An 18,531-nucleotide genomic window follows, 5' to 3' on the forward strand; every position below is an offset into this window, starting at 1 on the left:
TAGAAGCGATCACACATTTTTTTGTGACACCTCATTTCAAATAGAGTGTAAATCATGTTTTAATAATGGAAAACTTTGGGCCAGACTTGTTACACTTTTGGAAGACTTCGTAGTACCCATGAAATCTCTATTCTTTGAACGTTTTAATTGTTCCAATTGCGTGGCTGAATGTTTCCTGTTAGAAAGTGAATAAGATATGTAACAAATACTCAAGAGATTCTATATTTCTCGATTATTATATCAATTCCACTCATTACAAAATATGTAAGATAAATATATAAACTATCAATAAAACATATGTACAAAATAAGATTTTTTTTGTAAGCACGAAATAAGATTATAACATATGTAAAAATATTAAAGCTATTACTTCATTCCAGACACCGATATTAAAACCTGTCTGAGTCAACAACACATATATAAAATATAAAAACCTGTCTCAACTGTAAATGTTGTAAAATTGACACTCTTGTTTAGGAAAAATCAGTAACTTAGTTGCTTCCAGAACCTTCAATTTGTGGAACATGGTAACAACTAAAAAGTTAAATGCATTATCTCTTCAACTTAAAATCAGTAACTTAGTTGTTGTGTGAAATGGATTTTATTGTATGCGTTAAGATACGTATTTGGTGGAAAAGTAAGGAAGCCCGACACTATGTTATGAGTCTAGCCATCATAACAAATTCATCAAACAAACAACTAAACAAAATCAGTCCAAAAGAGAAAACAAATCAAGGAAATCAACAAAGAGAGTTCAATAATGTTGCAAAGAAGCGGTGAGTAAAAACCAATAGAAAAACATAACTTCAATAACAACTTCAGCAACAAAATATTCCCGAATTATTTCACCTTTAAGATAATTTAACCTTCCAACATTTAAGTTAATAGGATAATCATCCATCTATTGACTAGGAACCCTAGAGAACATAGAGATCTTCATAGTATATGTAGAAGTGAAAGCACTGCACGATCATATGTTTTCACAAATCTATTATATATGAATGTCTTCAAGAAACGAAAGAATCAATCCTATAGTAATTTTTATATTTATGAAAACTACATATATTTACTTGGTATACCGTATTTATGGGATGTGGAATATTTGTACTGCTCTCGACAGCAAAGCTTGTGTTGATCCACTCAAAGGACATTACAATCGTGTCGTTTCAATAGACAACTCTCTTCATTAAAAGCTATAATCGTAAATAAATTATCAGGATTAAGCATAGATAAATTGGCAAACATTGAAAAACATGATTATCATACCTACAATATGATAGCATTTTCAAATGATATCGTTGTTGTTATCTATCTCATTTGGCGGCTACATGAACAGAGGAGCACAGTATTGGCAACACAATGTGGTTGTCTTGTACGAAGACCATGATAGTAGAAGAGGAGAAGTTAGAGAGAAACACGCTATGTTTCTATTTCGTTTCAGAGTTGTCTATGTATTTGGGCGATGAGAGTTTTTAGTGAGAGAAAACAAATTAAAAAGTAATATTTTGTACTCTATTATGACACCTCTGTGAATTATATACTAATTTTCTTATTCTTTTCTCTGGCTATGGCATGGAAATAACCAGTGTTCCCATCCCCAGCTTGAGCCAATTAATCTTGGCCTTCTTCATAAGAATATTCTCCTTCAATCCAGTAGCATGTAGCAGTTCCTTTTGTAAAATATCAACTTCCATAATAAGGTTCTGATTCATATGATCATTAGATAGATTCAGTTGGGCCTGGATAAGTTTCTCTATATATTCCTTTATCTTCTTTACTTCATTACTGCTCTTCCTATTATAGCCATGCATGATAGGTTATAGTCTTTCTAAATTTTTCCACAGAATGCACATAGGTCTTCCTGTCACAATCCCCTTCCAACTATCTTTGACTTTATCCACGAAATCAACATTCTCAACAATAGTGTTCAGGAATTTATACCTTGGTTGTTTGAACTACCAGTTGTGCCTGGTATGTGAAATGCTCATCCTCAAAGGTGCATGATCTGAGATTGAGGAAGGTAGGATTGCAGCTTCACTGTTAGGGTAAGTAGTGTACCATTCTTCATTGCAAATTGCCCTATCTATTCTTGAGTAGATAATGTTATTTTTCTGTTTGTTCGGCAAGGTATAGTGACTTCCTGTAGTACTGGGTTCAACAATCCTACTTCATGCATCATATCCTCAAGATCTACAAATTCTTCATGTAGCACTAGATTACCCTCAATCATATCATCCACAATGAGATATTTTAACATTTGAAAATAAGAATTTTGTATCTTAAATAATAAAAATTTATTTAAAATAAAATAGGTATATGACTATTGTGTATTATCCAATTCTATAAAATAAATTATTAATTTTATTAAAATTTAAAAAAAGATTAATTAATATTTTAAATAATAATAAATAACTAAAACTGATTAAATTTGTTGTAAAATCAAAATTAAATACCAATGTTGTATTTGGGTGTTCGCGATGCGGTTTTGACGGTTTTGACGTAAAAAATCATCTGAACCATAAAAAAAAAGTTGTACGGTTTGGTTTGGTTCGGTTGAATGAATAATAATAGAATTTTTACATAGTTGGATAATTTATATATTTGAATTTCAAATATGGTTAAAAGAAATCCAAAAGGAACCAAATAAAATTATACATTATAAATACGATTTCATTCCTTTAAATAGATATTATAATCGTTTCAAGATTCTGTGGAAATTTTATATGATATATATACATTCAAAAATATTTTTTTCCATAGATGTAGGAACTAAAACTAGTATCTCAATTAATAAATTACGGAAAAAAGAAAATTATATATTTTCAGATCTTTACCAAAAAATCTTACCTTTTTATGAAAATCTGTTTTATTTTCTTCAAATTACATACTATATGTCAGCACATTCTAGAAGGGAATCCTATATGAGATGTTTATAAATTCACTCAAAATTTTGATGATATTCATTTCATATAACCTAACTGTCATTGAAATAAGTTTTATTTTCACATAGAATTTCTTCAGCTTCTCTCATCTCATTCGCTTTCTCATCAAAGTTGTGTCCTCACTGAAAAAAAGGTATTACATATACACAATGATGTTTTCTTGATTATTTTTATCAAAGCGTAGGTAAATATCATAGAGTTTCTTTCAAACATAATCTCCATTAATGTGTTTCTGATGTATTATGTTAAACCTAATATTCGCTTTCTCATCGAATATAATACAATATATTTATCAAACCATATGTAAATCAGAGTTTCTTTCAAGAAAAATCCATGAGTATATTTATTTTAAAAGTTGATGTATTATGTTAAAAACTAATACTAGATACTTAAATTTTTATAAAGTTTTTTTGTTTGCATTTCATTACCGGAGAGGAGTTTGATGCAAAAATTTTTTTTAAATATTTTTAAGTATAATGGTAGAGAAAGATATCATGTCTTGTACTAAAATTAAATTTCAAAACATCATATTTATTACTTATATTTTAAAACATTTTATCAGTATATTTCTTTGTAGAAGAAACATAAGTTAATTTGGAGTTAACTATGCTGATTTAAAAAGATAGTTCTTCATTCTTATATTTTATATTTTTATAAACATTAACTACTATTCTTTTATAAATATTTCTAGAAAATATATTTTGTTGGAAAGATAATTCACCTGACACACATTTATATATATATTTTTTTCAGCTCGAGAAAGATTGGTTTTATAAAGGGCCACTATCAATTATAGTTATAGGAGTCATATATGAAGAGAACAACTATGGCTGCGACCATCAACCATATACATGATGATTTTGCATTTGTTGTTCTGTCAAAGTTGCCTCTCAAATCTTTGACTAGATTTTGTTGCGTACGTAGATCATGGTTTCGCTTGTTGGATAATACTTATTTTATGAGCATGTTTCGAAAGAACTTTTTATTGAAGAATCTTTCACATTACAATGATACATCGCTCCTTCTACGTTTTGATGAATCGTGGATTGCTGATAATCCATGTAAATCTGGAATGTATTCTCTATCTGGTGAAAGATTTGAGAATATGATACAATTAGATTTGCCAGATTTACTCCGCGGAGAATGGTCATTCCAAATTTTGGGTTCAACTAGTATCAATGGCTTTCTGTTTATTGATTGTAAACAATCAGGAAAAGTTGTATTATGGAATCCAAATACAAATGAATACAAAGTCATTCCTCCAAGTCCTTTTTCTATTAAATTTACTACGGTATATCATGGGATTTATGGGTTTGGATATGACTCAGTAAGAAATAATTATAAGGTGATTCGACAAGTAGAATTATTTAACTACAATGAAGAGAGAAGCTCCTTCTGGGAGATATATTGTCTAAAGACCAACACTTGGAAAACAGTTGACATAGATATGCCGATATATTATCATGATAATGCGGAAGTTCATTTGTACAAGGATGAAAAGTGTCATTGGTTGGCTAAATGTAAAACATATGGGTGTGATAGTGAGACACATAATAAGGTTTATTTGCTATCATTTAACATGAGTGATGAGATGTTTGTTACAACATCGATACCTTCAGACGTGGATGATGATGTTGATTATAGATACTTAGCTATGTTAGGTGGATCAATAGCATTGATTTCAGTTTATGCAGAGACTACTAGTTTTCATATTTCACTTTTAGGTGAGGTTGGAAGAAATGAATCATGGACTAAGCTCTTCATTTTGAAGTCATTATCTTGTATTGGCCGTCCTATTGGAGTGAGCAAAATTTGTGATATATTCTTTATAAAAGAGGATGGCGAGCTAGCTTGGATTAATTTAAGTACAGAAAAGATTGAAAACCTGGGTCTAAATGGAGCTTTTAATTGTAAGGTGATCAATCATAAGAAAAATCTTGTGAAAGGTAGCTAACTTTTTCTTTAGTTTGACATCCAAGATTGTTGATTATGATTGTTATCTATTATTAATTTCATCTGATTATCTATTATCTTTCCCTTAAATTAATGTCAAGGAATAAGCCAACGAATTGTGTTTTATTTTTACAGTATTACAGTTTAACTTTTGATAAATTAAGGTGAGTAATTGTGGTTTCAGCAAAGCCACTGAAAAACTAAACATATACTAATTTGAAATTAGAAATTTATTGACGGTTGTAAATGCACATTTTGATGGTTTGTATCTATCCTGAAACTCTTCATAATACTATGTTCCTAAAATAGAAAAGCATTCAAAAAATCTACTTAATAACTTAAATACAATTCATAAAGAGCAGCCACATTAAGTCCACTTACATTTTTTGGATCACAAATGTGATCCCAATCTATATGAAAATTCCTTTTGACACTCTTAGATCCAATCCATAAAAATCTATGAAAAATAGCCTATATCTCATGAGTCACTTTATGAGGGAGCGTGGAAATTTGGAGCCAATAGTTCGTAACCGCGAAAATGATACTTTGGATCAGTTAAAGTTTTCATGCGTAGCTCGGTAGTCTGGTTGTCCAATGCTTGACCCTATGCACTATTCTGTCAATAAGAGGCATGCACTGATGTGCTGTTACCTTCTTGCTGCACAAGGGAACTCCAAGGTATTTGAAGGGGATCAGTTGTCCTTGGCAAAAACTAGTAGCATGTTGAATATTCTGTTGCTCTGCATCTTTGACTACCCCATAGTTCACCTTACATTTAGTTGGGTGTGCTTTCAAACCAATGGCATTTGAAAATTTATTAAATTCATCCATCAAAAGATTCATAGAATTGACATCCCACCTTGAGAAAAGGAGGAGATCACCCGCGAATGAGATGTGTGTAATGTGGAGCTTGTTGCACTTAGGGTGAAAGTTGAAATTGGGGATATCAACTAATTTCTTCAAACATCTATTTAAATAATCCATGATCAGCACAAATAGAATTAAGGATATGGGGTTTCCTTGTATGAGACCCCTTTGGGCTTGCAAATCATTAGTTAGCAGTCTATTAATTGAGTACTTGTAGGACACTGTAGTCACACACACCAATATCCATTGGATAAACTTCAGGGGGAAATTCAGTTCCTGCATAATAACTTTTAATGCACCTCATTCACGAACAGAGTCATACGCCTTCTGGATATCCATCTGGATGGGACACCTAGGAGATATGTTTTCTATTGTACCCTCTTACCAGTTCATGAGCCATGATGATGTTATCATGGATGACCTGACTTGGTAAAAATGCAGATTGGTTGTCCTCTAGCACATGGTTTATAACATTACTGAGCCTTGTGGTTAGATCTTGGAGATGACCTTGTATACAGTGGTGCAACAAGAAATGGGTCTCATCTCTTTAACAATTTTGCTTCCCTGCTGTTGGGTATAAGGGTCACAGTTGCACAATTTACAGCAGTATGCATATAATTTCTCTCAAAGAAATCAGCAACAACATCCATAAGATCACCCTTTGTTATATGTCAAGTTGTCTTGAAAATTTTGGCATTGAAGCCATTAATCCTAGAACCTTGGTATCCCCTACAGTTTGCAGAGCCTTCCACACTTCATGTTAAGAAACAGGTTGTATCAGTTGATCTCTATAAGGTTCCTGAAGTGGATTTCCCTTCCTCAATACATTAATATCCACATGAAGAAGAGATATAGCCTTAGTGCCCACTAAATTCTTGTAGACGATCAATATTTCCTTTGAAATATCTTTAAACTCAATAAATCTATTTCCTTTATCATCCTCAATTATTTGTATACTCGTTTTCTTATTCTTTTCTCTGGCTATGGCATGGAAATAACCAATGTTCCCATCCCCCAGCTTGAGCCGCTTAATCTTGGCCTTCTGCATAAAAATATTCTCCTCCAATTCAGTAGCATGTAGCAGTTCCTTTGTACAAATACCGACTTCCATAATAAGGTTCTGATTCATGTGATCATTAGATAGATTCTGCTGGGCCTGGATAAGTTTATCTCTCTATTCCTTTATCTTCTTTACTTCATTACTGCTCTTCCTATTCAAGCCACGCATGATAGGTTGTAGTCTTTTTAAATTTTCCATAGAATGCACATAGGTCTGCCTGTCACAATCCCCTTCCAACTATCTTTGACTTTATCCACGAAATCAACATTCTCAACAGTAGTGTTCAGGAATTTAAACCTTGGTTGTTTGAACTACAAGTTATGCCTGGTATGTGAAATGCTCATCCTCAAAGGTGCATGATCTGAGATGTAGGAAGGTAGGGTTGCAACTTCACTGTTAGGGTAAGTAGTGTACCAGTCTTCATTGCAAATTGCCCTGTCTAATCTTGAATAGATAATGTTGTTTTTCTATTTGTTCGACCAGGTATAGTGACTTCCTATAGTACTGGCTTCAAACAATCCTACTTCATGCATAGTTAACGAGCTTCTGAGTCTTTCCCATGCCCTGGAAATGTGGTCTCAAATTAACAGGATTTGACACCTTCCCCCTCTGGAACCGAGGGAGATTAACAAAGAGTTTGAGATTGTCAATAAAAAAATGTTGTCAAGTTTTAGAGCCAATCTCTCCGCATCCATTATGTCAAAGAATCGAACGAAACCAAATTTTTTTCCACGTTTATCTCTTCTCTCCGGAATAATAACCTCGTCTACTTCACCATATTTCTCAAAAATCTTGTAAAGATCTTTGGCATTGCATCTGTCCGAAAAAGAAAGAAGTTATAAGACGTTTGGATCTTCCAGATTTACCACCAGCATGATCCCACCGTTTTCTCGTCACATACGATGTCCGCCTCTCCACCTTCTCCCAACCATCATCATTAACTCTCTTCTCCTTGTTAGTGAAACTCCGTCCCCCCACCTCCATCCCCTCATCCACCACACACTTTTCTTTGCTGAGATTACTCCGTCCCCCCACCTCCATCCCCTCATCTACCACCCGCTTAATGATAAGTATTGGTAATAATATTAAGTTACTTTGTACTTTTACATGGACGTTTTTATGGTATTCATATACACGTTTATGAATAAATATTTTAAACATCACTTATATACGTTTATGATGACTCTCTACTTATATTATGTTGCATTTATCCATTACATCAATTTTATAAAATTAAAACTATAATATTGAAATACGGGCCGGCCTGGCCCATCGGGCCGCACGGGCCTTTGAGAAATGAGTCGGGCTCATTTTATGTAGCCCATTAAGTAATCTGGAAGGGCCGGGCTAGCCCATTTAAACATATTGGCACACCAGACCGGGGCGTACTGGTTCGGGCCGACCCATTTGAAAGCTCTACTCCTAGCGTTGGTGTTGTACTTTTACTCTCTCTTATATATTACTACCTCCGTTCCTTTTTATAAGAGAAAATTCATTTTTTAGGTTCATTCAATAACTACTGTATTTGGTCTATTTATAGACTAGATACATTGATTATTCAATGAACTTAAAAAGTGAATTGTCTCTTATAAAAAGGAACGGAGGTAGTAATATATTACTTAGCCTTTTAAAAAAGTGTTTTTTATAAGCAATAGAATTAAAATCAGAGTACAAGGATTACTCCAACCGAATACAAAACGAAAAGCTTCTACTACTCAAAATAGATGAGTGGTAGAATATTCCAAACATGAAAGTTACAATTATTCGCTAGCTTATAACTAGAATAAAGCCATTTCCAAGAATTAAAAACTATCTCCGACATGCATTCGGTAAAGTTAAACGAGTCATTCTTAAAAATGACAGCGTTACGCCTATTCCAAATACACCAAATCATTGCTAACCAAATTACCGCAACTATTGACCTTTTGGCTAAATTCTTCACCTTCTCAACAACAAAAAGAAACCCCTCAAACTCCTCCAAAGACAAACCATCAACCGGACCAATCCACTCAAAAACCCCTCCAAATACCCACCACGACAAAACAACCCCTAACAGATGAGAAAGCCATTCCTTCTCCGTAGAACAAAAAACACAAACTGAATCACTACTGTCTAACAAAATGCCCCTCATAAGTAATTGACCTTTAGTAGCTAATCTATTGTGAATAATCCTCCAACCAAAAAAGAGAGTTTTAGGCGGAGCTTTTTACCTTCCAGAGATGTTTAGAAGCTTTTACAATAATTGGATTAAGAGGTGGTCCGGATAACTTCGCTTTCACCGTTATGTCTTACCTTTTAAAAAATGTAATGGCAACGTAAAATCTATAGTTTTTCTATTTGCAAATAAAATTATATAAATAGGAAAAATAAAGGAGCTTTAAAAGTTGAACCGAGGTATTTTGGTGATTCGATGTATTTATTTATTTTTAGATAATTTAAAGTGTATATTTTGTGGAAATTGTTTCGAAAATAGGAAACATTTCTTTTTTTAGTTGTTGGGTGGTTAAGAAGATATGGAGTGAGATAACTTTTTGGGTTGGTAAAGGGGATAGGTTTGACGAAGTGTGTTTGTCGAATTTTATGGATTGACACTTTTTCGTTCGCATTAAAAAGGTGAAAGATATAAAATTAGGTGTTGTGTGGCTTGCTACTACATGTACTCTTTGGTTGGTTAGGAACGGCGTGTGTTTCCCGAAGGAGGTATGGAATATTAATAATACAGTTTCGAATATTAAGCTCATGGTTTGGAAGTGGTATTTTTTTGGGAAAATTATTCCTTTTACGAGTTTTGCAAGGATCCTTTGTATTTTCTCTCGTAAGTGTAATTGGTTTGTAATCTTTCTTTTTGGTTGGATTTTCCGTTTCTCTGTCTAATCGGATTGGATAACCCTTAATTCCCCCTTTTTATGTATCTTACTTACACACAAAAAAATTGAACCGATAAAATAAATGCAATTATACAAGAGTACATATAATATCCTACAAAACATTTTAAAAAAATAACTAGTAATAACCTTAACAAAAACTAGTGCTCAATTCAACAATTATTTTATGAAATAAAATAATTTAACATATTAAATATAAAATTTATGAAAAATAAATATTTCAAATATTACAAGTTTGAAGTTTTATATATTATTTGGATAATTCCTAATGATACAAAATTTTGAAATGAATAATTATATAAAGTTTGAATTTTTATAAAGTTTTTTTGTTTGCATTTCATTACCGGAGAGGAGTTTGATGCAAAATTTTTTTTAAATATTTTTAAGAATAATGGTAGCGAAAGATATCATGTGTTGTACTAAAATTAAATTTCAAAACATCATATTTGTTATATTTTAAAACATTTTATCAGTATATTTCTTCGTAGAAGAAACATAAGTTAATTTGGAGTTAACTATGCTGATTTAAAAAGATAGTTGTTCATTCTTATATTTTATATTTTTATAAATATTAACTTCTATTCTTTTATAAATATTTCTAGAAAATATATTTTGTTGGAAAGACAATTCACCTGACACACATTTCTATATATATTTTTTTTCAGCTCGAGAAAGATTGGTTTTAAAAAGGGTCATTATCAATTATAGTTATCGGAGTCATATATACAGAGAACAATTATGGGTGCGACCATCAAACATATACATGATGATTTTGCATTTGTTGTTCTGTCAAAGTTGCCTCTCAAATCTTTGATTAGATTTTGTTGCGTACGTAAGTCATGGTCTGACTTGTTTGATAATACTTATTTTATGAACATGTTTCGAAAGAACTTTTTATTAAAGAATCATTCACATTACAATGATACATCGCTCCTTCTACGTTTTGATGAATCGTGGATTGCTGATAATCCATGTAAATCTGGAATGTATTCTCTATCTGGTGAAAGATATGAGAATATGATACAATTAGATTTGCCAGATTTACTCCGCGGAGAATGGTCATTCCAAATTTTGGGTTCAACTAGTATCAATGGCTTTCTGTTTATTGATTGTAAACAATCAGGAAAAGTTGTATTATGGAATCCAAATACAAATGAATACAAAGTCATTCCTCCAAGTCCTTTTTCTATTAAATTTACTACGGTATATCATGGGATTTATGGGTTTGGATATGACTCAGTAAGAAATAATTATAAGGTGATTCGACAAGTAGAATTATTTAACTACAATGAAGAGAGAAGCTCCTTCTGGGAGATATATTGTCTAAAGACCAACACTTGGAAAACAGTTGATATAGATATGCCGATATATTATCAAGATAATGCGGAAGTTCATTTGTACAAGGATGAAAAGTGTCATTGGTTGGCTAAATGTAAAACATATGGACGTGATAGTGAGACACATAATAAGGTTTATTTGCTATCATTTAACATGAGTGATGAGATGTTTGTTACAACATCCATACCTTCAGACGTGGAGGATGATGTTGATTATAGATACTTAGCGATGTTAAGTGAATCAATAGCATTGATTTCAGTTTATGCAGAGACTACTAGTTTTCATATTTCAATTTTAAGTGAGGTTGGAAGAAATGAGTCATGGACTAAGCTCTTCATTTTGAAGTCATTATCTTGTATTGGTCGTCCTATTGGAGTGAGCAAAAATTGTGATATATTCTTTATAAAAGAGGATGGAGAGCTAGCTTGGATTAATTTAAGTACAGAAAAGATTGAAAACCTGGGTCTTAATGGAGCTTTTAATTGTAAGGTGATCAATCATAAGAAAAGTCTTGTGAAAGGTAACTAATTTTTTTCTTTAGTTTGTCATCCAAGATTGTTGATTATGATTGTTATCTATTATTAATTTCATCTGATTATCTATTATCTTTCCCTTAAATTAATGTCAAGGAATAAAACAACGAATTGTGTTTTATTTTTACAAGTGTGTACCCGTTTTATTTACAGTATTACAGTTTAACTTTTGATAAATTAAGGTGAGTAATTGTGGTTTCAGCAAAGCCACTGAAAAACTAAACATATACTAATTTGAAATTGGAAATTGTGGTTTCAAGGAGACTCCGATAATTAAGTGGCGGATAGGATTGATAAATCATCTTCGAAAATTGTTGCTCGGTAGTTCTATTTTTATTTTTTTTAGATTTTGGCTCTCTTTAATCGCAAAAAAAATAAATAAATACTCAGATGTGAAACAAATACTCCAAGACCAAGTGTCATAATTAAAATTTTGTGACTTACACTATTTGAAAATCTAAAACGATATTATATTTTCTAACTCTTCGATAAAAGTAAAGGAATCAGGGAAAAAAGTATTTCTTTAAATAGTTTTTGGTAAATTAGAGAAAAAATTATATATTATTCTAAGAATTAAAAATTACCTCCGACATATATTTGGTAATGTTAAACGAGTCATTTTTAAAAATGATAGCGTTACGTCTATTCCAAATACATCAAACCGTTACTAACCAAATCACCGCAATTATTGACATTTTGGCTAAATTCTTCACCGTCTCAACAACAAAAAGAAACCCCTCAAACTCCTCCAAAAATAAACCATCAACGAGACCAATCCATTCAAAAATCTTCCTCCAAATACCCACCCCGACAAAACAGCCCCCTATCAGATGAGAAAGGCATTCCTCCTCCGTAGAACAAAAAACACAAACCGAAGCACTACTATCCAACAAAATGTCCCTCCTAAGTAATTGGTCCTTAGTAGCTAATATATTGGGAATAATCTTCCAACCAAAAAAATAGAGATATAGACGGAGTTTTTACCATCCCAAGATGTTTAGAAGCTTTGACAATAATTGGATTAAGAGATGGTCCGGATAACTTCGCTTTCACCGTTATGTCTTGCATTTTAAAAAATGTAATGGCAACCTAAAATTTATAGTTTTTCTATTTGCAAATAAAATTATATAAATAGGAAAAGTAAAGGTGTGTGTGTGTGTGTGTGTGTGTGTGTGTGTGTGTGTGTGTGTGTGTGTGTGTGTGTGTGTGTGTGTGTGTGTGTGTGTGTGTGTGTGTGTGTGTGTGTGTAATGCTAAATGATTTAGTGGTTCATGCCCGAAATAAAATGACTCTTTGGCAGAAAGACATTCGTACAGTTGGTTCAGCGATTACGAAAAATCAAGAAAATTGGTTTTTCTCTTCAATTGCGTGTAAGCATGGAAATGGTATGTGTATTGACTTTTGGCTGGGTGTTCTAGCGTTGTGCAAACTGTTCTCTTCCTTGTTTCAGTTTTCAGCGACACATATATCGAAAAATTTGAGATTTTGGTTTTTGGGTTACTGACTAGTGGATGTGGTATTTGGTTTATCAGGACAACAATCTCCCGACAGCAACTGTTGTGATGCTATCAAAGTTACCGATGATTTTACAGCCTATCCAGCTTATCGTAAATGAGTTGGACTTTTTTTTTTGTTGAAAATTTCCAATGGTTTCTCTGTCAAAGTGAGTTATGAGAGGATCATGGAAACCGATAACCGTAATTGGGTGGTGGACGATCATCGCTATAAAGTGTTGAATAGCTTTTGGAAGACCAAAGTCCCACGTAACGTGTTAATTTTTGGTTGGAGGTTGATTTTGATTAGGCTCAGTTGAAGCGGTAAAGCGGCAAGCAACAAAAGTTTTGAAAATATTTATCCGAGAATTTATCGTGTCCACAGAGATTAGTGCTACTGAATTCCGTTCGAAAGATTCTTAGTTCTTGAGGTTGGGGTAAATGGGTTTTAAGTAAACAAGGAAAATATAACATATGAACATAAAAAAGAATTCATTCTTGATAGAGAATAACTTATCTGGTTTGAATCTAAACTACTCCTCACAAACTTAAATTTATCACTCTGTTGCACTCAATCTACAATACTCATCAGAATCACCACATATTCCTAACATCAATGTCCATTTCGGCAGCACCAACGAGAGTTCAACTATATTGCTCTTTCGATGATGTCTCAACCGATCGAACAACACAGAGAGATGAAACTTAGATATTATGTGGATGTTAACCCCAATCCTATCTCTAGAATCTAAACTAAAATATATCCCCCTAATCAAGATTTATGATGTCTATTTCTACAACAACACAAATCCAAAACATTTAAGCAAAAAGATCAAGAAAACACCGATTAAGATTTGTAAAGCAAACTTTATACAACTAGTAGAAAGAAAAACACACATCCATGGGTTTAGAGTAATTTACATTCAAACTCAACAAAAGAGAAATACAAAGAGAAGAGAAGAAGATAAACGAAACATTTCACGGGTTATCAGTTCTGATTGATGAGCATTCCACCTCCGATCATCACAAAGCAAGCTCCAATGGTGTTTTCTAAGCTATCTAGACCAAAAAATGAAGGTTTAATGGATTGGGAACAAATACCCCAAACCATAACCTAAAAAATGTGTTTTTACCCCCTATTTAAAAATTATGAAAATCACAGTGCGCACATCGCGCGCAGGAGGGCGCTCCGCGCCGACTGTGCTGTCATGAAAAAATAGTTTTAGTTAAAATGTCATAACTTTAGAACCGTAACTCTGATTTGCGCCCGGTTCGGAGCGTTGGAAAGCTTATTCAATTTCCTATCAAACAATGAAAAAATATCAACCAGATTGATAATTTTTTATTCTTTTATTTTGAGCCTTATTCGTTGATGAGTTGGTTTTGTTGCTCAAAATTACGCGTTTGAAGTCGTGTTTTCGACACTTAATTGATCATGCTCCAAATACGCAAGAATACCTACAAAAAGACACAGAATGTTTCCTTTTAAAAAGTTACTAAGGTATGTAGCAGATATTTAAGAGATTCTATATTCCTTAATTATTATACCAATTCCATTAATCATTACAAAATATGTAAGATAAAGATAAAAACTATCAATAAAACATATGTACAAATAAGATTATAAACATATGTAATAATATCAAAGCTACAATTTTGTTCCAGTTACCGATAGTAAAACATGTCTCGGTTAACAACACATACAAGATATAAAAACTCGTCCCATCTGTAAAAGTTGTAAAACTGACACTGATGTTTAGGAAAAATCAATATTTTAGTTCTTGCCATAACCTTCAGTTTGTGGAACATGGTAACAACTAAAAGGTTCAATGCATTATCTTTGTAACTTAAAATCAGTAACTTAGTTGTTGTATGAAATGTATTTTATTGTATGTGTTAGGATACGTAGTTGATGCAAACCTCGCGAGGAAGGCGGCCTCGGAGTAACAAATATGGAGAATTTGAATGCGGCTTTTTTAAGTAAATGGAAATGGAGGATTTTGATGGAAAAGGAAGCGGTTTGGCGTAGTATTCTCACTCATAGATACATAAATTCAGAGCTAAAAGTTCTCATTAGTGACAAAAACATTTTGAATAATAGATATTCTATTTGGTGGAAGGAACTTTTGTTATCATATAATTATGTTAATCTGTCGGAGAATCATTTAGGATATTCCTTTTTGGAATTCTTGTTGGACAGGAGAACAATCATTGATGGAAGCTTTCCCTAAATTATTTGCGTTTGATGATGATCATATGTTGTTTGTTGCAGTCGTGGAACTGCTCACTACTATTGGCTGGCCCTGGAACATCTAGGTTCTGTTTTGGGAAAGTAGAAGCGTTTCAAATGTTTTGTGGCAGCAGTTGCTAGATGTCTTTCAGCCGGTGGTTCCAAGGGCGGATTAAATGGATAGCTTCGAGTGGATTCATAATATAGATGGAATCTTCTCTGTTAAATCATGTTATGACAGGTTTAAGGGAAACTTTTCTCGCCCCTCTCTCAATTCTGATATTGTTAAGACAATCAATCATCTTTGGAAGGTAAAAGCTCTGTCAAAAACTCTTTTTTTCGGTTGAAAATTTATTCAAAATAGAATTGCAACCAAGCACGAACCGCATAAAAGGGGAATTTTTGTGGTTAATAGAGATTTATCTTGCGTGTTGTGTTCGTTGGAGGGAGAATCCTTACCGCGTACTTTAGGAAGTTGTGTGATTGTGGCGAGAATTTGGAGGAAAGTTTAGGAGTAGATTGGATCCATTGAGGAGCTTTCTTTGGAGAAGTTTGAGGGGTATTTCGCTCATTGCGATAAGGTGAAGAGTTTAGCAAAGAGGTCTATTGTAGCGGTCATTTGGTTACCTTCAGCTTGGAGCATTTGGTTAAAGCGTAATACGGTCATTTTCAATAGTGAGGAGTTTGGCTTTAACGAGTGTATGACAAAGATTGTTCTTAATTCTTGAAAGTGGTTATAAACTTATTACAAACTTGTAGACAATTGGACTTTTCATATTTGGAATTTCCTATCGCTCATTTGTTTTGAGTAGTAGGAGTTTTCTGCGTTGGATTTGGATGAATTATCTCTTATACTCCCTTTGATAGTATCATTGTCTATTAAAAAAATACTAAATTTCTTTTAGAAGCAATCACACATTTTTTTGTGACACCTCATTTGAAATAGAGTGTAAATCATGTTTTAATAATGGAAAACTCTGGGCCAGACTTGTTACACTTTTGGAAGACTTCGTAGTACCAATGAAATCTCTATTCTTGGAAGTTTTAATTGTTCCAATTGCGTGGCTGAATGTTTCTTGTTAGAAAGTGAATAAGATATGTAACAAATACTCAAGAGATTCTATAATTCTCAATTATTAGATCAATTCCACTCATTACAAAATATGTAAGATAAAGATATAAACTATCAATAAAACATATGTACAAAATAAGTTTTTTTTGTAAGCACGAAATAAGATTATAACATATGTAAGAATATCAAAGCTACTACTTCATTCCAACACCGATATTAAAACCTGTCTCAGTCAACACCACACATATAAAATATAAAAACCTGTCTCAACCGTAAAAGTTGTAAAATTGACACTCATGTTTAAGAAAAATCTGTAACTTAGTTGCTTCCAGAACCTTCAATTTGTGGAACATGGTAACAACTAAAAAGTTAAGTGCATTATCTCTTCAACTTAAAATCAGTAACTTAGTTGTTGTGTGAAATGGATTTTATTGTATGCGTTAGGATACGTAGTTGGTGGAAAAGTTAGGAAGCCCGACACCATGTTATGAGTCTAGCCATCATAACAAATTCATCAAACAAACAACTAAACAAAATCAGTCCAAAAGAGAAAACAAATCAAGGAAATCAACAAAGAGAGTTCAATAATGTTGCAAAGAAGCAGTGAGTAAAAACCAATAGAAAAACATAACTTCAATAACAACTTCAGCAACAAAATATTCCCGAATTATTTCACCTTTAAGATAATTTAACCTTCCAACATTTAAGTTAATAGGATAATTATCCATCTATTGACTAGGAACCCTTGAGAACATAGAGATCTTCATAGTATATGTAAAAGTGAAAGCACTGCACGAGCATATGTTTTCACAAATCTATTATATATGAATGTCTTCAAGAAATGAAAGAATCAATCCTACAATAATTTTTATATTTATGAAAACTACATATATTTATTTGGTATACCGTATTTAAGGGATGTGAAATATTTGTACTGCTCTCGACAATAAAGCTTGTGTTGATCCACTCAAAGGCCATTACAATCATGTCATTACTATAGATAACTCTCTTCATTAAAAGCTATAATCGTAAATAAATTATCAGGATTAAGCATAGATAAATTGGCAAACATTAAAAAAACATGATTATCATACCTACAATATGATAGCATTTTCAAATGATAGCGTTGTTTTTAGCTATCTCATTTGGCGGCTACATGAACAGAGGAGCACATTATTGGCAACACAATGTGGTTGTCTTGTACGAAGGCCACGATAGTAGAAGAGGAGAAGTTAGAGAGAAACACGCTATGTTTCTATTTCGTTTCAGAGTTGTCTATGTATTTGGGCGATGAAAGTTTTTAGTGAGAGAAAACAAATTAAAAGTAATATTTTGTACTCTATTATGACACCTCTGTGAATTATATACTAATTTTCTTATTCTTTTCTCTGGCTATGGCATGGAAATAACCAGTGTTCCCATCTACCAGCTTGAGCCAATTAATCTTGGGCTTCTTCATAAGAATATTCTCCTTCAATCCAGTAGCATGTAGCAGTTCCTTTTGTAAAATATCAACTTCCATAATAAGGTTCTGATTCATATGATCATTAGATAGATTCAGTTGGGCCTGGATAAGTTTCTCTATATATTCCTTTATCTTCTTTACTTCATTACTGCTCTTCCTATTATAGCCATGCATGATAGGTTATAGTCTTTCTAAATTTTTCCACAGAATGCACATAGGTCTTCCTGTCACAATCCCCTTCCAACTATCTTTGACTTTATCCACGAAATCAACATTCTCAACAATAGTGTTCAGGAATTTATACCTTGGTTGTTTGAACTACCAGTTGTGCCTGGTATGTGAAATGCTCATCCTCAAAGGTGCATGATCTGAGATTGAGGAAGGTAGGATTGCAGCTTCACTGTTAGGGTAAGTAGTGTACCATTCTTCATTGCAAATTGCCCTATCTATTCTTGAGTAGATAATGTTATTTTTCTGTTTGTTCGGCAAGGTATAGTGACTTCCTGTAGTACTGGGTTCAACAATCCTACTTCATGCATCATATCCTCAAGATCTACAAATTCTTCATGTAGCACTAGATTACCCTCAATCATATCATCCACAATGAGATATTTTAACATTTGAAAATAAGAATTTTGTATCTTAAATAATAAAAATTTATTTAAAATAAAATAGGTATATGACTATTGTGTA

General features: G+C 32.7%; 2 protein-coding genes across 2 annotated transcripts; both read left to right on the forward strand.

Annotated features, from left to right (window-relative positions):
* Window positions 1-3,768: 3,768 nt before the first annotated feature.
* LOC131619621 (F-box only protein 8-like) lies at window positions 3,769-4,896 on the forward strand. Its single transcript, XM_058890700.1, has one exon. It carries the CDS (start codon window positions 3,769-3,771, stop codon window positions 4,894-4,896), a length of 1,128 nt encoding a protein of 375 aa, XP_058746683.1.
* A 5,549-nt stretch (window positions 4,897-10,445) lies between these two features.
* On the forward strand, window positions 10,446-11,573 carry LOC131619623 (F-box/kelch-repeat protein At3g06240-like). Its single transcript, XM_058890701.1, has one exon. It carries the CDS (start codon window positions 10,446-10,448, stop codon window positions 11,571-11,573), a length of 1,128 nt encoding a protein of 375 aa, XP_058746684.1.
* The last annotated feature ends 6,958 nt before the right edge of the window (window positions 11,574-18,531 follow it).

The sequence above is a fragment of the Vicia villosa genome, linkage group LG7, assembly GCF_029867415.1.
Source record: "Vicia villosa cultivar HV-30 ecotype Madison, WI linkage group LG7, Vvil1.0, whole genome shotgun sequence".
Taxonomy (NCBI): Eukaryota; Viridiplantae; Streptophyta; class Magnoliopsida; order Fabales; family Fabaceae; genus Vicia; species Vicia villosa.

Excerpts from the sequence above, each read along its gene's own strand:
- LOC131619621 (XM_058890700.1), top strand. The coding sequence starts at position 3,769 with ATGGCTGCGACCATCAACCATATACATGATGATTTTGCATTTGTTGTT.
- LOC131619623 (XM_058890701.1), top strand. The coding sequence starts at position 10,446 with ATGGGTGCGACCATCAAACATATACATGATGATTTTGCATTTGTTGTT.